This window comes from Scatophagus argus, chromosome 2, assembly GCF_020382885.2.
Source record: "Scatophagus argus isolate fScaArg1 chromosome 2, fScaArg1.pri, whole genome shotgun sequence".
Classification (NCBI taxonomy): Eukaryota; Metazoa; Chordata; class Actinopteri; family Scatophagidae; genus Scatophagus; species Scatophagus argus.
In genome coordinates, this window is record NC_058494.1 from 7331161 (window position 1) to 7352962 (window position 21802).

At 42.3% G+C, this 21802-nt stretch overlaps 1 protein-coding gene across 1 annotated transcript; it reads right to left on the reverse strand.

Annotated features, from left to right (window-relative positions):
- Positions 1-9259: 9259 nt before the first annotated feature.
- Positions 9260-19214, reverse strand: LOC124067288. Its single transcript, XM_046404538.1, has 2 exons — positions 18860-19214; positions 9260-13257 (listed from the first exon to the last, which is right to left on the reverse strand). Exon 2 carries the CDS (start codon positions 12705-12707, stop codon positions 10848-10850), a length of 1860 nt encoding a protein of 619 aa, XP_046260494.1. The 5' UTR covers positions 12708-13257; positions 18860-19214; the 3' UTR covers positions 9260-10847.
- Between the last annotated feature and the right edge of the window lie 2588 nt (positions 19215-21802).

The window sequence follows — 21802 nt, forward strand, 5'->3', positions numbered from 1 at the left end:
TTATTTATGGGGACAAAATGCAAGTCTCCACAACATAAACCATTAAACATTATGGTGAAGACTTGCTTTAAGGTTAGGCTGAGGTTAGGGTTAGGTTAAGGTGAAGGTTAGGATTAGGCAAGTAATGTCTATAGTTATGGTTAGGTGATGGTCAAACCTCCAGGAAATGAATGTAAATCTGTGTAATGTTTCCAATATCTCTGTGTGTGTGTGTGTGTGCGTGCGCTTTCTCTTTTATTTTATCTCCTCTGTTAATCCTTTTTCACCGTGTTTATCCCCCTGTGTTACCCATACGTGCAGTATGTAGTGTTGAGTATTGATTTATATCGATTGGCTTATCCACATTCGATGACAAACAGAGCCGTTACCTGCATTAGTTTTGACTGATACACTGTCACTGCCTGTGCGGGATGTCTCAGTGACACTTTGGTTGGGTCCCATGGGTTACAGGTGACTGCCATGATTGCATTAAAGTCTGTGTGTGTATTAGCTCACAGATAAAGAAACAGAGACAAAGTGGCTAGAGGGCAGTGAGCTCCTCACTCATGGCTGTGGCGTCTTGCTGTCCTCCTCTGTCCCGGTGTCTCGTGGCTGATTGAGTCTAAATGACTTCCAGTGTGTATGGAGACCATATGAGGCCACTTTTCTGACGCAGATGTTACAGTATGTCACAAACTCACATTTGTCGATCAGGAGGCTGACTAACATTCAGCTGGTGTCACGTGAAGCTGAATATGAATTAGTCTCGGTTCAACTTGACTCAAAGAAGATTCAGCTGCTGAAATTAGTCTTATATGATCTGCGTTTCATAGTAGTGTTTGTTCTTTATAATTAGGAATTAGGCCTGCAGCGACAATCATCTATAGTTTGGTTTTGTAGCCGCTCAGACGATGATGCTAATGAAGGCCTATCTTATCTTATCTTAGATTTCAGAGATGTTCCATATAAACACCGAAATGTTTGGTGAGTGGCCAAATGTGCAAATGCTTGGTGAGATATAAAATGTCAGAGAACAGCAATTAAAAGTGTTTGTCCATCTATATGAGCCACAGCACAGTAAGAATTAGAAAGCACTCAAAACGTGGGGCTGCCTGATCTTCTAAATGTTTTTTTAACAACAGAAAATGTGTAGTTATTTTATCAGGATTTTTCCCTCTATCAAAATAGACATGGCATTACATAATCATGCTGATATTTGATACTGATATTTTGTTTTGTAGAAGGATGAATTGTACCGCATTTCAAGGGAGGAGGATTCCCGACCAGAGACAGAAGGCAAATGGTGTTGCAGTTCCAAATGTTGGTCTATTGCAAGCAGGATCAGAATTTATACGTGCACATGTCGTATAAATCATTTTGTACAATGTGCTGAGTTATGAGTTATGGTGGTTAGTCAATTTTCAGTTGCCAATAAGCACTGGTCAATACTGGGGCCGCTTTTTTCAAAACTCTTCGTCTTCTTCTGGATTACCAACATGTAGCATGCAATCTCAACTTCATACATGTCTCATTGGACCACAACAGCAGAACATACTCACCAAGAAAACATCCGGTGTCGTTCATAACACACCAACCTAAAAAACTACTCTCAGAGGGAAGCATTACTTAAATGATGAACTTATATCCTTAAAGTGTGAAAAGAATAACTTTACTGAGGTATACTATCACTACAGTATTGTCTTCTTTAATTATTCACCTCTGTTTATTCATAGGCGGTTCTCTGAGAGCAGTGCTCTCTTCTGAAAAGCCCTGGTCACATTCACACAGCTGCACATTATATAAGCTGCCTACTGAGCAGCTCCACTGCAGCACCTCGTGTTAAGGGCCTTGCTCAAGGGCACCTCAGTGGTGGTAATGAGGAAGGGGGAAGTGTTGCCTTCGCTACCCCTACCCAGATTTATCCCTACTGGTTCAAGTGTTTTGAACAACAACCTTCAGTTGAAACAAAAAATATTAAAAAGCAATAATACTTACAAAAATAAAAAAACACAGAGAAGTGGCCACTCCAGCTATGCCCCTTGTTGGTATCACAGATGAATTACTGAATGGTCCTTCTGGGTGTAGGTTCTGGGCCCCTGGGACACTGAGATATAAAACTGATATATGCTATTTGGAGTTAAATTAGCAGCAATATACTGGAAAAATTCTTATTAAAACTCTTAAGAGTGAAGGTCATCACATGACATTCATTCGTTACAATGGATAAACTATGTCACTGTAAATGTGAGTCTTTTCACTTTTACAGATTTAACAATTATGTCTTCACCTGTGGTGAACCAAGTCCTCCTCCAATTCAAACATTTCTAAAGCCGCCTCACACAGTGACACACTTACACATTTAGTCTAAATCCCTCCATACAGACAGCTGTGCCTTTAACTTACGCATCACTAACTCCACCTCATTATGTCAGTACTGTACTTGAGTTGCATGTCTGCTGTTCACTCAGCTGAGAATAATAACCAACGACTAATCACTGATTAGTGTGTTTTCTTGCAAGTGAGGCAGAGGTCACTGCGTGTGCATGTCTACAGTAAAATGTAAGCCTGCAGTCTGAGCACGCTTGTCCATTGTGTGTGTGTGTGTGTTCCTGTCCAGTCGCACAATACAACACAGTACAGTAGGTCAGTGCGAGGAGATTTGCTCATATGCTCATGTAAATGCCTAATGTTGTGTGTGTGTGTGTGTGTGTGTGTGTGGGCATCCTCTCTGTGGAGGTTGTGTAGTTGCTGTGGTCTGTGGTGTAACAGTAGACAGATGGGAGAAATGGCTGAGACTAATCTAAGGGGGTTAATCCACTTAATAACCACCACGAAGAACTGCAGGTTACCTCACTCACCACAGCTCCAACATGTTGTTTGTCTGTCAGGCAGCTGGAGCTCCAATAATGTTGGCTTACATGGAAAATGCGGACTGTGCAATATTCCTGATGAAACAGCATCAGCTGTGTGTACACTACTCCACTTAAAAAGAAATTTAAAAAAAACATCCGTCTTATCACAATACTCACATGTTCATTTTTACATCTCTGTAGCCATTTGTCCTCTCCATAGTGGCCCTGAAGACATGTCGTCCGAATCTGAACGAAATCCCTGTGTAAAAATGCATTTTAAAATTCATCTATAAGCCACTATGTTTGTCAAATCAGGTGGATATGTGGATATTTTTCAAATTTTCAGGCCATATTTTACCAAATTCCCTCCCATACAAATTTACTGAACCCAGCAGAAGAGTGGAGGGATAGGAACAGGAATTGGGATTTTTTTTCTTTGCATGATGTACTCACTTGACTTGAGGACATTAGCTTAGCTAGAACAAGGCTTTTGTCCCCCATGTACACTAGACTCGGCTAGCAAAGGATCTCTCTTGCAATGTGAACAGAAGGAATGATTAGAGAGCAATAACTCTTTCAGTGTACATATGGACATTCACAGTTTCTAAACAGACAGACTTGAAAAAATCTGAACCCATCCTTGACACACATACCAATGAATGTTTTGGTCATGTGCTGGGAGTCAAAACAATACAATCAAGATTCCTGAAAAGTTTGGACAGTGTAAAAATTAAAACCCAACATAGTATAAAACAGAATGTTCATATTTGATCATTTGCAAATTCCTTTTGACATATACTCACCTGAAAACAGTGCAAAGACATTGTATTCAGTGTTTTAGCTCATCAGCTTCATTGATTTTTGTAAATATCTGCTTGGTATGAATCTTTCTTGTGGGAGCTTTTCCTTAGTCGATGTGAGGGTTTAAGGGCCGAGGATGTTGCTATGATGTTATGTAAAGCCCTTTGAGACAAACTGCTTGTAAAAATGAGCTATACAAATAAAGTTGTCTTGTCTTGTCTTGTCGTGATGCCAGCAACATGTTTCAACCAAGCTGGGACAGGAAACACCAACAGACTGGGAACGTTTCAGAATGTGAAAAATCACCTGTTTGGAACACTTGAGAGGCTCACTGGTACCAATATCATGACAGAATGACGAGTGGGTATGAAAGGAAGCCTCAGTCGTTCACAAGCACTCTGTGAATCACGTCTGTATAAAGGACATTACCACATGGGCTCAGGAACACGCTGTAAAACCTTTGTCAGTAAACACGGTTCATTTGTAAATGATTGCCTTCTGTTTATATTCATGTTTTACACAGCATCCCAACTTTTTTGGAGTTGGGGTTGTATCCTGTAGTGTTTTTGGCATAATAACTTGACACATTTTAGATTACTGGGAGCTCAAGGGTCAGCATCATATTTAGGGTGTTGAGGGAATGTCCCAAAACTCATAGTGGACTCTACCTAGCTGACATTTATCTAGATGCAGGCTTCATTACTAATTTAAAACTGATAAATATACAGCCATTACATTTAAAAGTTGATAGCTTTGGTAGAAAACATCATTAGCATGATAGGCGTTTAACTCATGAGAACAATAAAGCAGATCAATAAACCATTAACAACCTTTTTATTATTCATACGTAAGTTTATATTAGAAACAACATATTAACCTTGACCGTCTTACTGTAATGTGTTACCGTATTGTTTTAGGAATCCAAGTCTACTTCCTCTCTCTGTTTAATTAATTTTAAAAATAAAATATTTATGGAACAACGTGGCAGCTTGGATTTGAAACTGAGCACTCGAGCCCGTGTGATCATGGCAATGAGTGGTCCTATGATGTCAGTAAAATGTTTGTGCTGTGCAGCTCATAAAAGTTGTTTCTTTTTACGGGAAGAGTAGGGGAGAGACATTCGTAACACCTGAGTCAGAGTTCTGCAACAACTACATGGGAAACACTGATGTCTGGATTGAATTAGTATTCGTGATTACATCATATAGCACCAAGCTCTTCTGTGGTTGTGTTAAATAATGTGAAAATTTGACTGATTTGAACATTGCATAGGTTTTGATTATAAAAAGGCTATAGAAAAGATGTGCTACTTAGTTTTATAGGAATAGTTTGAAATTTTGTGAAATAGTGCTTGTTTGCCATCTTGGCAAAAGTGAAGCTAGCATACATACAAGCATTAGCTTAGCTTAGCTTAGCATAAATACAGGTAAACAGAGGGAAACACAGAGCCTGGTTCTGTCCAAAGATAACAAAATCTAGCTATCAGTACCTCTGAAGCTTACTGTGGTTAACAAGTTTACATGTGTACTACAGACACGCCGTAGCTGTTCTGGACATTATCTTATTTCTTGGCCAGATGCAATGCCTACCAGTCTTGTTATTAAAGTGAGGTTGCCAGGCAACCGGCACAGACTCCAGCAGCAAAGCCAGCTTCATGCTAAGCTAAGCTAAGAAGCCGCTTACTGTACCTTATGTAGTATAGAGACGAGAGCAAGATATCAATCTCCTCATCTAAATCTTGGCAAGAAAGCAAATAGACTGGCTGCAATTTGACCACTTTAAAAAAATCCATGTTTTTGCTCATTTTAACTTTAAATGTTAAATTATTTAGAATGAATAAATACTTAAGTCCCTAAGAAATCTGATAATCATGAGATTTTTCACAAAGCTGCCAGGCTGAAAAGAAGTGAAGGATCAACAAGCTGACAAATTCGGCAGACAGATGATGGATTGCCAAAGCCGGATACCACAAGGATATCACTCACCATTCATGCACACACATGTTTGCACACACACACACACACACACACACACACTCATACACCAATGTGTGCAGCACAAGGGCACAAGATATGGTAATGGGACCCAAGGGATTTAGCATTGCATAACATGGAGCTGATTCATCTCGCTCTCACGCACGCGCCAAAGCACGCACACAAACATAGTTATTCCTAGTGGCCTACTTTCATTTCAAAAGCGCAAAACTTTCTTGTGGCCTATTTTTACGTCGTGCTGTAAATGCATCAGTGTTGTATGTGGAAGTGTGTGTGTGTGTGTGTGTGTCTCAGTGAAGTTGGCAGTCCTTCTTTAATCATTGCTATACACACACATCTGTACACACACACAGACGTTCACTGACCTATTTTACAGTGCTGTGTAGGACAGAGGCAGAAGGGATTGGATGGGTCATGGCAGGCAACATAACTCTCTCATGAATTACAGCCAACCAAGCGTGTTCAACAGAGGAGTCATTTTTTTCCCCTTGTTCTGTTTTCTCTTTCAGGCTTCCTGCAGGCATATACCGAATCTGAACTGAACAAAACACATAGCTCTTATTATTTGTACTTATATCACCATGCGCAGTGGTACTGTTTGTACTTTGATTCATCACAGCAATTTTGGACTTGATTTTGTTTAGTGTCACTATTACCAAATAAAATAAAAATATAGAAGTATGCAGTAAAACTTAACATGTACTGCAAAAACACAATGGAGTTTTGAGTGAAAAACACCAAAAATGTCACCATGAATTTACGAATCAGCTTAGCAAGGACACAGAAAGGGATCCACAGCAACACATTAGAAATAATTACTGTACAATGGTCATCACAGGAAATTAAGGATGAAATTCACAGGATGCACCTAATGTTTAATAACAACTCAACTAATAAACCTCACTGAGGGTTTGAGACACTTAATTAGCAATGTGTCTAATCATGCAGCAAAGGGTTTAATAATTGCTTAACTGCATTCCAGAGTTCTTTATTCTTTAACTGGAGAACTTCTCAGTGACTGCCATTCACCTCTGCAAAGCCCGTATTGGATAATATCAGATTATTTTCATCATGATTAACATTATTTTGATTCCTTTACTGCTTTTTTGTTGTTGTTTTATTACTCCACCTAACACGGCACAACAAGTCCATATGCCTGATCAAATCCAGAGTTTGATTAGTCTTTCAATGACTTTTGGTGCTAACAAGCTAATTATATTTTTCATTTGATTTGGTGAAATGAGAGAATGCTCTCAGATACTTTTTTTTCACAGATGCAAAAAGATGCAAACACAAACAAACAAACAAAAAAAGGGTGATTTAAAATTTACGAGGATTAGATTGTGAAAGGCAAACATCTACTATATACACACTAAGTTAATGTTTAAAGCTGAGTCAGTTTAGCCTCATTGCACAATGAGTCTCTGCAGCAGCTGCCGATGCTGATGGACTCCTCGGCCTGTGAATCTAAGTTTTCTTCAGCAGACATTTCTCCAGTGAGTGATGGTATGATGGTTTGACACCTGCACAACATGATATAAACTGTACATCAGCTGTGTGTGGACGTTTGTGGAATGACTCAAACCTGAGAAATGGACGTGTGAACGCACACATACCAACACACAGTGTAACACACTCGCCAGCTTCATCCTCGTTACCCCATTCCTGCCTCTCCCTGTGCTGCTGACCTACATACTGCAGCATCCCGGTTACATAACCAGCCAGGGCTGTTGATCACTGCAGGCAGTGCAGGGCCAACACCACCCTCTCACACACTCACAACCACACCTCGCTATGAACTTACCAGTTTTCATTAACTTCCTCACTTCTAGGAAAATAAAATCCAGGGTCATACCTTCTCTGCTGTGCACACACCTGAGAGACAGGTGAATTTAACCAGTGTGCGTGTGTGTGTAAACATTGAGACAAAACTTCAAATTAGGTCAAACTGACATGAGCAGAGATTTCTATCTAAAGGAAAGCTGGCAACTTATAATGTCATGAGTCACTGTTGTCTTCAAAGGTACTTTCCTCTTGCCTCAAATATTTCCCCACCCAAATTCCTGTGAGTTAATGAACTAAAATCATTATAATTGCCTTCAATCTTTGATGAGAGGTCACTAAAACTTGACAGGAACTCATAAAAATAGTAAGAAATGCGATAGTAGTATCGTCTAAAATGTCACAGAGCTTTCCAGTAGATAATCCTATTAGCTCTGAGGGATTAATGAATCTGCATGTGTAATTTTTTTATAAATGTCAGCTTCATGCAAGCTGATACATTGATGTAACCCAAGTGTGTGTGTCAGTGTGTGTGTACTACTGACCTGCTCCCTCGGGCAGCAACAAGAGAGAGCTGCTTTCTGAGTAGTTTGCTCAAGTTTACACTGTAGAGGCATGTGACGTAACCCTCCCTCTTTCCTTCCTTCCTCTCTCTCTCTCTCAGCCCTTCACTCTGAATAACCCCCCCTCTTTTTTTTTCTTTCTCCTCACCCCCTCCTCTATCCTCTCCTATCCCTCCTCACTGACCTACTTTTACTCTACTGGCCCATTTTCACAAGCCTCCGCACAACACAAAGCAGCTTTTACAGCTCAGAGATGGGTTGAAAAAAAGGGGGATGAGAGAGAGAGAGAGAGAAACATAGATACTGAGAGGAAGGGGTGGAGGGAGAGAGAGATAATGCACTACAAAGCACTGCAGTTTCCTTAGGAATGTCACCTTTTTTTTAACAGGGTGGGTGGCACTGAGGGCAGAAGTGAAAACACAATAAGCGTTTCATATTTCTGATGAAGATCAGACGGCCTGTCTGTGGTCGGCAGCTTCTACACATGTACATCCTTCCTCTTTCTATCTGAAACTGAGATTTGGGAACAAGCCATTGTTCCTGCATATTCATATGCGTCACAAAATTTCACACACACACACATACATACATATATATATATATATATATATATATATATATATATATATACACACGTATACATATGTATATGTATGTGTGTGTGTGTGTGTGCAACTGTCTTGAAATTCTCAAGATCCTCTGCATCTGATAAGCTGTCATCCCGGTAATGGCTCTTATGTAAGCCCTGTCAGTGGTACGCTCTGCCCATGCCAACTTGTTGCTCCCGCCAGCTATTGTTCCATTAACAGCAGGGTCAGATGCCACACTCTGTTCACAGTCTGACGCAGGTTTTTCTCAAGTCAGTTGTGTAACTTGTTTTTGATTCTTGCACTCTGATACATTCTGGGACGTTCTCTTCTTTTGTCCAAATAAAGCACATCTGTCAAAGTTATGGGCCATGGCGTTAAGCAATTTTGGACATCAGAAACAGGAAATGTAACTTTGCTTATGCTTAACTACTTGATGTAACACATACTTAACAAGAGGTTTTAAAGGACCTCTTATTTTAGTTGCTTTAAAGGAGTCAGTTTCCTTCTCCTTGTATTGAAACTTGTTTATTCAGTTTCCCGATTATCTTAAATATGTCCTTTTATTAGTGTTAGAATTATTATTATTGTTGTAGTTGTTGTTTTTGATTTGGCAGCTGAAGCTGGTCTGGATGTGTGTATGAGCTTGGCTCTCTTTCAACATTCATTTTCTGACGCAAAAAGTTCAAAAGAGAGGTACATAAATTCAACAACCTTTTATTTTTTCCCCATTTTGAATCTTTCACAATCAAAAATGAGTCTTTTTGTAGCCATTTTGCATATCCACATGAAGTATAGCAATACATAATCACTTCTGGACAAGCCTTAATCTTTTTTTTTTTCTAATTTCATAAATCCTTTCAGCGAACAACAAAGGTTATATGGTAGCACAGAATACAAATGGTAACTGGGGGTCAAAGGGTATGAGTAAATACACAGCACAACCAGGAAGAGCACAGAGCAAAATGACACAACAGGATGACAGAAAAATACATACATAATAGCCAAAATAATAACCGAATATAATAGAAAATAACAATATTAATAAAATAATAATAAAATAATGACAGCAGTGTACAAGAGATAGAGAGACAACTTTACATTTATACATAGTGGCCAGAGGCAGGCACCAGGAAGTGAAACAGTTAAACTTGTACAGACTGGATGATCTAGCTGAAACAACTCAGTGCGGAGGTGAGTGGGATTGTTAAGACATTGGCCAAAGTGGGGACGAGGGACAACACAATAAAGAGGCACCTTATGAAGAGAGAGCAGCTTTGCTGGTTTGGAAAGCCATTTCATTTATTAGGCAGACAATTTTTGCCTGGCAAAGAGGATGTATTGATTTTTGTTGGAACGGCTGGCAAACGAGGCTTGCCTTGTGCTTGTCAGGTTTTGCAAACGGCAATGTGTGACTGCATAGCCTTGACTGATATGCGCATGACTGGCCCAGACTGTCTTGACAGCTTTGAGCGTCAAAGAGATCAGATCACCCCAATCTGCTCCATACGTCTAGAAAAAAAGCGTACCTTTTTTTTTGTTTTGTTTTTTACAACTTGTGGCTCATACTTTTAGTTAAAAGAAAAATCTTTGAGGCATTTTTGAGACAAAAGGGGACTGTACACAGTGTCACAACAAGAGCAAACTCATTACTTTGAAGTCTACGACTTCCGCATCCAACTGCTTTATTTTTTCTTGTTTTTGCCACATTTTTCTTCTTAAAATATATATTCCATATATGCAAATTTATGTCACAGTAATATACAATCTAAGTGCTTCAGAAGTGAAGGGGGCTTGTGTGCAGATGGTAAGAGGATGAAATGGTACAGATGTGTCCAGAGGGAGGAAGAATGTAACTCTGCCACAAAGGGAGACACTAGAGGAAGGATGCGTGTTCTTTGGTTAAAGGAATGTTCCCATAATGCCACAGTAAATGCTGGCCAGCCACCAAGGCAGTTTACAATAATGAATAATTGAATAATGTTTGAATTTTCCACAAGGGAAATATCCCAGACTCCAGCTCTGGAGAGTTTCATTCTGTCCCCTCCCTCATTAAGTGATCTATTATTTTAAGTGGTGGAGGGGAAGGTGGGAGGTAGGAATAAAGATAATAAAGGGATGGGGAACAGGTGACACAGTGAAACCTTATGGTGAAACCACATCCTAACAACACCTCACACAGATCACTGGCTTGCTCTCTGTCTTGTAAGGTGGCGATGTGAATCATAATTGCCTGTTGTAGACAACAAAGAGGTGACAGGAGAATGAATGCGCTGCCCCTTTATGTCCTTAATCTCGCCGCTTATTGCGCCCACCCCTGCTGCTGCTGGATCCCCTTTTACCCCCGTCCTTTTTAGACTCATTCACCTGAGGCTTGACCTCTTCTGTATACTCAGTGTCATTCTCCACCTCTTTGCTCTCCCCATTAACCTGGGTGCTCTGGGGGTTGCTGGGTAGAGCTAAGTAAGGGTGCTGAGGCAAATTGGGAGAAGGGGACATGGAAGTGTTGACAGGTCCCTCAGCTTGCACTCCTGCCGCCCCATTGGACAGAGCTCTGTACTTGAGGCGAAGCTTGTGGGGCAGGGCAGTGGCTTTGACCTCAGCTTGTGAACCGGCAACTCCCACCATCTTCTGGTGGTAGCTGCTGATGTCTGAAGAGGACGAGGAGGGGGACTCATCATCTGTGGATCCCTCCTTGTCAGAGCTGCGAGGGTCCCCTTCACTGGATGAGGTGTCTTTAGTGGAAGAGTTCTCCTGGTAGAAACCATCGGCTTGGGGGCCTCCTTCGTAGGTGAGCTCCGGGGGCTCTTCGTCCAGTGTGTTGAGGTAGCTGTTGTGCTGTGGGAAGGAGCACTTGCCCTCCTCAGTGTTGTGGATCAGATCTGGGGCAAAGGGGTTCTGGTGGCTTTGTGCATGCTGAAGACTACTCTCCTGACCCTGGTAGCTGTACTGCCCGTGATGGTTCTCATGCTGTTGTTGACCTTTGGGATTGTACCTGTGCTGTAGCTCCCCTGCCGACTCAGCATGACCGTTAGTGTATTCATACTGAGGTGAGTCCACGGTCTTTGTCCTCTCTAGTTTCTCAGCGACCTCTGTGACGGTCACTGAGCAGTCAGAGAACTTGGAGGTTGAGGTGTGCTGGCCTTGCTGCAGCAGTCTGCTTTGCTGGGACTGCTGGTCCTCTGGCCTCTGGCTCTCCATGGGGTAACAGCCACTGCTGGATCGGTACAAGATGACACTCCTCTGAGCAGAGGTGGCCTGAGGAGCAGGACTGGAGGACTCCATGTGGCACTGCTGTTGCTCTTGGTGGTGCTGGTAGTCCATGGCACTTTCAGCCAGTGGGGTGTTCTGCTGGTGAGGAGAAACCAGAGCAGTGTGGTTGCCATTGTAAGCCCCACTTGGCATACAATTGGGCAACCCGTTAGCAATCCCATTGGGAATCCCATTGCTTTCCAGTCTGGCCATCTCCATACTAGAGGGCTCCTTCTTTATGTTGTAGCCCATGGGTTCTGGGCTGTCTCTCGAGGAGCCATCAGACATGTCAGAGACAGAGCCTCGGGGAGAGTAACTGTGGAGAGTGGTGTGACGGTCACCGCGGCTTGATTGTTCAGTTTCGGATGAGTCAGAATTCAGCATCACCTGGGATGCACTGGAGTAGCCGCTGCTTGAGAGGTAGGTGTTACCATTTGGGGTGCCATTGGTGCTGCTCCCATTGCTACTAGCATTACCACCAGCACCACTGTTGGAGATCTGCTGACTTTTCTCCATGTAGGAGGCTGTGCTGATGAGGCCAAAGCGCAACTTCAGCTGAAGGAGCTCAGTTTTTAGACGAACATTCTCCTCATTCAGTGCCAGGACACGGTTCTCTAGCACCATGTCATTGAGCCGACGCTTCTCCCTTGAGCGCTTTGCTGCTTCATTGTTCTTCCTCCGTTTTTCCCAATAGCAGGCATCTTTCTTCTCATCAGATATAAACTCTCGCTTGCGACGGCAGGTCACATTGGGCTTAGTACCTTTAGCCGGGCGGCTGAGCCGCACTCCTCCTTCAGGTGAAGGGGATGGGAGGGTCCCGCTGTAGTTAGAAAATGTGTCTGCCTCAATGGCATTTTTGTTGCTGGTGGATGGGATGTGTAGACTCAGACTTTCCATTTTTTCCCAGCTAGGGGCCAGAGTGTAACTCTAGCAAAGGGCAAAGGGGGAAGGGAAAAGATGTAAAACTATATGAGCCTTCTGTTTGCTACTAAGGAGTCTGACCTATGTTGCAGGATCCGCAAAAACTTCTTGATGAGGTATTTGTGCTCCTCGAAGGGATAGCCTCATTGATTTCTGTTACCTGTCTTTCAAGATTAAATCGTTCAAGTGTCCATATTAGCCAAGAAGATCAAAAAGAGGTGGAACTCCACGAAAACCTCAGACATTGAACTTGTGTTCTGAACAAGGAACCTATGAACAGAAACAAATTTGTATTGTGAGCAAAGAGTCTTCCAGCTGTCTTGGCAAACAGTTTAAAGCAGTCCCTGGAGTCTCGCTGGAGGTGACTTTGAGTTTATCAGTGTCTTCCGCAATGTTTAGCAAAGCTGTGATGCCTGTCGGGCCGCTGCTCTCCTTCTCTTGTGTCTCACAGAGGATGTAGGTCAATCCGTCTACTTCGGGGCTCCCTGAGGATCCTGCTTCAGTGCTGCTGTTTGCTGACCACTAACTGGGTTATGGAGACAAGGAGGGAGGGGAGGGGGAGGGAGAGAGAGAGAGAGAGAGAGAGAGAGAAAGAGAAAGCTAGGTTATTTGTAAAACCACTGCACTTCATTGTGACACATATATACATAACATTTCAGTCAGGTCAAACTAGATTTGTGAACTGCAGGACAAAGCTTGAGTGTAATCTCTAAGGCTTGAGATCAATACACAGCCTGTTTATCACAATTCAACCTGCACCTATAATCTATGACATAACACCCGCCCACAACCCCCAAAAATTACATAATGGTTGTCTGTCTTTTTTTTCTTGACTTAGTGATGCAGAGTCTGAGAAGCAGCACACACGAGTACACAGAGCTGCGGCTGGGACTAAATGTACCGTATGTGCTGCTGCTGCTGCTGCTGCTGCAGAGCTCCTGCGTAAGACAGGGTGCTGTCATAGTCACATAATGAGGACTGAAGCAGGCTGACCTGGTGCCAGCTCTGCAGAGGGTGGCAGATAAAGGGCTGAGGGAAGCAGGGAACGGAATACACTTCACGTGTCTCCACACTCTAATTATAGTACAGTTCATGATAGAGCAAACAATGTGTATTTGTAATTTATGCTTTATCATCTTATTTTCTAAAATGCATCATGAGAGGCTAAAATGAGAATGCATATTAGACCAAATTGAAAGTACTTATGGGAATGAACACACATCTGTGTTGGAGTGTGAGTGTGTGTGTGTGTGTGTGTCCATGGGAGAGGGAGTGGTGGCAACATCTCAGTTTCTTTGGTAGCCGTCACACTGTCTGAAATTACACAACGCTTCAAGCTCCTGAACTTCCCTATGCAGTGTTAACATCGTACCCCTACAGGAAGCCCAACCCACCCAGCATGCATTGCGCCATAAATTTAACAACAATGCTGAACGCAGCACGAACGGATGTTGACAGCAGACCAGTGTTACATAATGACTAGACCTGCTCTTTTTTTAAGGTCTGATTCCTCCCGTCCTCTTTCTGCACAGCATGACACAGTTGCTATGCAGTAATTAGTAACACATCTTTACACTGAGCCCTTGAGTCCATTACAAACATGAAAACATCTTTTTATGACACACACACACACACACACACACAGAGGGAAATGTAATAATTTAGCTCACTGTGCCTGTGGGAAACAATGACTCCTCTGGTGTCGCTTTTCATTCTCAACAGTGGAATTAAACGTAGCACAAATTTGAACTTTTATCATCACTTGCTTGCTTGCATTAGCCACGTCTTCCCCCCGTTTCTACTGTTTTTTTAGACCAGTTGCTATATAAATATTTCAAACTGGAATCAGTAAAATACAATTACAGTTTGGTGGACACTAAATTGTCTGAAGGAATTTATTTTGAATCCTACCGGTCACTTTCACCACAGTCCAGTTTCTTTGCCATATTTCACTATACTTTACAAAGACTTTTAAAGCCTGAATATTAAAATGAAACAAGAAGCACAAGTATGCAAATGCCATATTGGTACAGGAGCAGCATTAAGAAAGTGAGTTATGCTACGGAAGCAGTGTGGACTGGATATGTGCAAAATATTTTCAGTATCTTTATCACTCTGTACATCAAAAACTACAGCTGTCGGTCCTATTTATGGTGGTCATGTAGGACAACAAAAATAACCTACTATCAAACTATTTCAGTTCGAGAGCTCTAAGTTAAAACTAACTGTATGCTGAGGTGAAGTTGGACAAGAAACAATGCAGAGAAATTTTGTAGTGTTGCTGCAGGAACAGCATGTAGCTTCTAATCCCTATTTGTGCTCCTATATTGGTCTTATGTCCTCTGTGTGTAGTCATGGCTGGAGTGTGAGTCTGGACATGGTACGAGCAGAGAAAGCAGACCTGAACAAAGAGACTCCATTGACTGCTCCCATTACTGAAACTGCGACTGCAAAAAGGCAAAAAATAAAACAAAACACACTAACGTCCCAAGGAGAGTAGAACAAAAGCACTCTGGTTAAACAAAACTGACTCACATTGAGCTTCTTTCGCTGTGCTGCAGTGTATTGTTCCCCATATGACAGACCGCTGACTTCACACCACCACCAGGTCAACGCCACATGACTGTTCAGTCTAATGTGCATCTTCTCCAGACTGGTTATAACATTTCTGTGCCCCCCAGAGTCAGTGACCCCATTACATTATCTCACATTCAAACAAAAAAAAAAAAAGAAAACCAAAAACCCACCATGTGACCTTGAAACAGCTTGAATACCACTCTGAATAATTAACTTTTTATTTCCCAATGTCTGTTATGTTGTAATTCAGGGGCTAAGTCTAGACAGGTTGCAGGCTAATCTTCCAGCTTTTTTCCCTTCAGTGCCAAAACGTCTCTTGTTTGCCTCTCTTTCTCAAAGAACTATGGTAAAAGTACGCTGAACGCGAAGAGATTTGGACACATTCACCGACAGATGTGGAAAAAATGTAGGGTCAGCACTCCACCCCCCCCCCCCCCCCCCCATACAACCCCAGAATAAATTTCATACAGACTTGCCGACGACGAAACAAAGGCGGCATGGAAGGAAGCACGCATACGTCTGCGCTGTCCCACTGACCTAGAAACGACGCTAAGCAGTAAACACTCCTCCTGTCTTTGACGGTGCACCATAAAATAGGTCAGTGGGACTGCAAGGGAGGGAAGGCAGGAGAGGGAAAGAGAGTATTAGAGTGCACTCTAAAAATAGAGCAACAAAAAAGAGGTGAGGGAGGAAACAGAAGAGGGATGGGGTGACAGGAAAAATTCAGTTGGTGGAAATGAGAGGAATTTTACTGAATCTGCAGCAGGAGGAATAAAAGAGACAAACTAGAATACGTCCTGTGCCTTGAAATTAGATTATGAAAGCCCCTGTGATTTTCATGCAACATTAACTCCTGTACGCTCTATATCTCCCGACAACACCTTATGCAGCACGTAACAATATGTACCAGCAGCAGATGAAAGACAACAGCGAGAGACAGGGAGAGGGCATTGACGTCAGAGCACACACCCATCTCTGCAGCCAAATTCACACATAACAGGCTCTCTCTCAGGACTGCATGGGGAGGGGCTGCTGTTGTTGCTCGTAACGTACGTGCTCTGAATTTCTCCTGTTGCGAAGCAAAGCTTGTGTAACACATGCATATTACATAGCAGCAGAAGCTACAGGTTACTGGATGTGAATGCCTTGCTATCTCCCCTTTCACCACTATCTGTGCATGCTGTGCTCTGAATAAAAGCCAAGACTAAAGCAAGAAAATACAGATATACTAGACATAGCATATTGTGCAATTGACTCTTTGGGCATGATATAATTCCCCATTAAAAACTGCAGCTACTGTCAGCACTTTGTTATCAATGTTTTTTTTTTCCGTGGAAAACACTTTTCCGAAGTAGTTCCCAGGCACTTGCCGCTGAGGGAGGAATGCTTCACCTCTGACCTCCTCTGAGGCAAGTGTGACTAAAAAGCATGGCATCCTCTTCCCCTCCTCCATCTTTCAAATGATCCAACACCACACACGTGGAGGGGCCCCAGCTAGGAGCCTCCATTTTGCATGGCTTTGTGTCAAGAAACAAAACAAAGAGACACAAATCCAGACATTCCAACCTATACCTTAATGCTATTTGCCACTTACTTACAGTAATGTGTTGCTAACAACACTTTAGTAACACACAATTTTAATAATGATTAGTGACAGCACACCAAGCCTGACAGATAATGCAAACTTTTAGGAGAAGGTTACAAATTTAGCGAAAAATGAATCCAATATTTGCTTAAACATGACTTGAAATGTACATATCCATATGTGCTAACACATATGCATAATATTCTTTTTAGTGTTTTGTACATTACTGGGTCAATGGCTGACATGTGACATACAGCCTTTTAAGTGCAATCTGATTTCACATCTTCACTTACAAGTCAAAGGTTTTAGCTTCTCACAGTCAGCAGATTCACAAAGTAAAAAAACTCATTCATTAATAGACTCTAAAGTAGGAAACTGGGACAAGTAGCTGTAGTTACTAAAGTGTGCATGAATCTGTGGTCTCAAATTCCTCAGAGCAACAAACAGATTGGTCAAAGTAGTCCTCAGTTTGTACAATATACCTCATGTGTTTCCTCGCCCAGATACAGGTGTGACCTATATTCAAAGAGCTGGCTGGGACGGAGCAATGCAGATGACTCTGAAACCAGACCAGCTGGCAACATGTGGACAAAGAGCTCACCAGAACTCTGCCTGCCTTCGCCAGACAGGGGTTTCCATGCATTGCATCACATCCTGGATGTTCACTTGTTATTCTAGTTTCACAACAAAGTCACACACCAAGATTTTCAAGTTTTGTACCAAACAAAAAAATTATATATTTATGTATTTGGCTCTACCTCACTTCTTCTTATTTTTTCGTTTCTTTTTTTGGTATGTTGTCTCTTGGAGGAGAAAGACTGAGCAAGTTAAAAATAGCTCTCAGACATACTGGAAGAGCAGCTGTGTTACGTCATCGATGAAACAATTTCCAAAATACATTTTCCACCCATTCAGTCTTGATGAATATCTATCTGCATTAGAAATGAAGATTTGGTGTTAATCTGGGTATGAATGATAGGGAGAAAGCAAAGGGTGTGAACAGGAATCAATTACAGGCTGCTCTGTCCCAGAGAGAGAGAGCTGCTGTTTATTGCTTCTCCCTGCTGTGTGCTGGTTATGTCATACCCTCCAACTCCCTCAAAGCAAAGCTCTGTGCTTGACTTAACACACCTTAATAGTAAAAGAATCACCCTGTGACTCACTATGAATACAAACCATACATTTGGGGGCTGTTTTCTCATTTAAACTTGAACATCCATAAATGTGTTACTGATGTAACCTAGAGGTTACGTACTTTCCATTTAAATTTGCAATAACCTTCCACTCTGAGGTGAGTTTTTAGTACCTTTGTTGAAAATGTGGTAATAGTGACACTCTCAATAAATCAGTACATTTAGAGCAGCCATGCTATGATCCAGTCTAATGTTTGCATTAGCTGGACAGCCACAAAGATGAATTCATACCCATGCAACTAAGGCGGCCTGGTGACCTACATAAAAACAACATACACATACAGACAGTAGCGTGCCACGTGCAGGGGCTAATGTAGTACACTGTGTGTCTGCATTAACCACATAACACAGCACAGCGGCTGCCCCCATTCCCTGGAAAACACCACCACCATGAGGAAAATAACCTCGCCGTGACATTGAGCACATAACGTGGGATACGGCCAACCATTTTCCCCCCAGTCGTGCTACGTGTTTCATTCAAATATCAAAGCAAAAAAAGCCACAAAACTGACCAAAAAAGTAGCGCTAGCTTAGCGCGTGCCGCGTTTAACGTGACAAAAACAGCCGCAAAACGTCTCAAAGTCACGGACTCGCCGATGTGCCGGCAGAGCCGAGAGTCGCCATGTGAACAATAACCGGCCGTAAGCATCACATTCTCATCTCCAGACACACAGCTGAAACACTTACATGTTAAACCACACCGAACAGACAACATAAAGACCTAAAAATAGACAAAAAGAAGAAAAGCAGTCCGACCCTCAGTCATAACATACCTTTCCATGTCCTGGAGGAGGGGGGGAAAGATTCAGGCTTCCCCGACACAAAAGCTGTCTCGCTCCCGTTTCCTCCTTCCCTTGTCCTACTAAAAGAAACCTCCCCGGAAAAAAAACCGAAAAGTTTTCGTCTCGGCTTCCTGTCGGTGCTCTGGTCAGTTTGTGGTTGAGTCGATGGGTCGGGTGGATGCTGGTTCTGTCTTTAGGCTCGGGCTGCCCGCGTGTTGTGCGATGCCGGACACTTTGCTCTAGTTTCTCCGGCTCCCTTTCTAGAAATATGTGTTAGTAGGTCAGCAGTTGCATAACAGCTCGCTGCCTAGTCACGTTTTTGTCCTCTATCCCTCCGCGCCAGAGTCCCCTCTCTCTCTATTTCCCTCTCTCTCTTTGTATTATTAGTTCCCTTCATTTTTTCTTTCTCCTCCACCCCTTCTCTGTTTCCATCTCTTCCTCTCAAGGGACTGGTTAAGTTTATAATAAGGGTATACATGCGTTTACACAGATACCATGTTACCGACAGGCTTACACATAGCGTGTAACAGCATGTCTTTGGACCGTGCAGGTACAGTCGCTGTTACATATTATCTCGTCAGACATCATCAGACATTTCCTCCTGGTCGTACATATGAAACAAACTTAAAATAATTCTGTAAAAGATCTGAATGGGCTACTCCTTCCAACGCTGCTTGCCAGTACAACTTTGGGCTTGAACAGCTGAAGGACGGCGTTTAAAAATATTTTTAATACAGCATTTAAAAGAAAAAAAGAACAACAACAGCAAAAAAAAAATTCTAAAAATTCAACAATCCACTTGTTCCTGTTCATAATCTTATTTTATGATGCCTCTGTATTGATGCTGCTTCTGTGGAACTAATATTAGACTACATCAGAATGCAACTGATTTTTGCATAAAGGTCATTAGCAGCATGATTATGGATGTCTGGCCAACCCTCATGTGTTGATAAAATGTAATTCCATTGACATCATAGTCTGCAGAAGGACAGGATGTATGTCCTGGGAGGATTTAAACTGCAGAGACGTACATGGTTTGTGTGGCTAAACAGTTTGTTTGGGGTAAATGTCCTCGCTAACCCCCTTATTATGCTATAAAGGACTGTCATTTTCCTATTTCTTTATGCTCGTTTAAGTCGCTCACACACAGGGGAGAAATGTCTCCTTAGATCAGAACATGTGAACTTGTGTTTGCTATGGCAAGCAACAGAGTGTAACCCTTTGTTTACACAATAAAGTCTTACTAAAAATAGACAGTGACATTATCATTACTGCCCAGGATCCGAGCATAGAAGGAAAAGAAGGTACATTCATTACGATAAATGAAGGGTGCCTTTGCCATTGTCATTATCTGTTGGTTTTCGCTGTACCTCATCCTCTTGTCATTTTGTTAATCTTTACAGCAAATATGTGTGTGTGTATTATCTGCTTAGGAGCTTTTCTATTATCCCACTCGTCACCACCATATTTCATGAGAAGTTACGTCAGCCCTGTTTTTATCAGACACACATCCACTACCCTGCCACTTTCTCACTCACATCCCTTCCCCCAGCTTTGTCTCAACCACACACGTTCACACCCATTCACACCACACACACACACACACACACACACACACACACCATCATCACCACCATTAGACCATGTTGGAGGAAACAGCGGCCTTGAACTTGTCTGGCTCCTCCTCCCACCAGTCCCCTCTTATAACCACCAACCCCCAACACACTCCTCCATCTCTCTGCATGCTGGCATTCCCTTGGAAACTGTGGTGTGGTGGTGCCTGCCTAGCAACCAGAAGGCTCTCTCTCCTTCCTATATTGCTTATGGCATGGGGGTTTGCAGTCTTGGCTGGATGAAGATTGATTGCAGACAAACGACCTTGTGTTGTTGTTGTTGTGGTTGTCATCGTCAGGGCCGACGTTTAAAGGAGCAAAGTCTCTGCAGCTGCACAAGTATGAAGCACAAGTCCTGTTTAACCTCACATGTTGGCATGAAAATTAATTTGTTAAGGTTAAATAAATAAATGTTGTTTTCAAGCCATGTTACTGCATTGTGCTTTTTGAATAAGGATGTGTAAATTTAAGGCGAGAGTGCTGTATTTTCGACACAAAATCTCATCCATGTTTTGCCTGAATGTGCAGCATGTGGTGCTACAGTATGCACAATGGAGGAGACGACCTCCGTGGTAACACTGCTGTGACTGACTGAATGAATGAATGAATGGCTGATACTCACTGAGCCATGCTGATGAAGACACTTGGCGCCACCTGGTGTTGATAAAAAATGACTGAAAACTGAAATGGAACGTGTTATTACGGAATAATATTGGTCAGTCAGACAAAAACGAATGATTCACTTTATGTGTTGAAGCTCTCTGGCTCTTCATCACTGTCATAATGTATTTTACAGCAGTCCTACTGATGCACATCTGAACACCTTCCAGGTGCTATTATATTCTGAACCTGTATCCTTCACTTCCATGTGGGCCAGTCAGTCTCCACAGCAGCTGCTTCACTGCTAAAAATAGCTTTCACACTGCTGACGTGAAAAATGAGTCATGCAGTCTCACTCCACTCCCTGCACTACCCCTCTCCCTGACACTGTCCCGCACCCCACCGTCCCACCTCATTTCAGTAACCTTCGTTCGATGAGGGGGGACACCACAGCAGTGTTTACAGCTTTAAAAGGAGGAATTATTGGAGAATAAATCAAATTCAAGCTACATAATTTCATTGGAAAAAGAAACTTGTGAGATATTCATACTTTTGCGCAGTGCACCTCCTTTCAATACCTTAGCTCTTTCTCCCCCATCTGAGTTATTCTGCCACTGATATAATGCAAAATGCTGTTTATCAAACCTCAAAGATTCTCTTGCATATCGCATGCTGTATTTATATAAAACAGCAATGTCTTTAAGTTGTGAAAGATGGTTTT

Coding starts and splice junctions, on each gene's coding strand:
- LOC124067288 (XM_046404538.1), bottom strand. CDS start 12,707: ATGGAAAGTCTGAGTCTACACATCCCATCCACCAGCAACAAAAATGCC.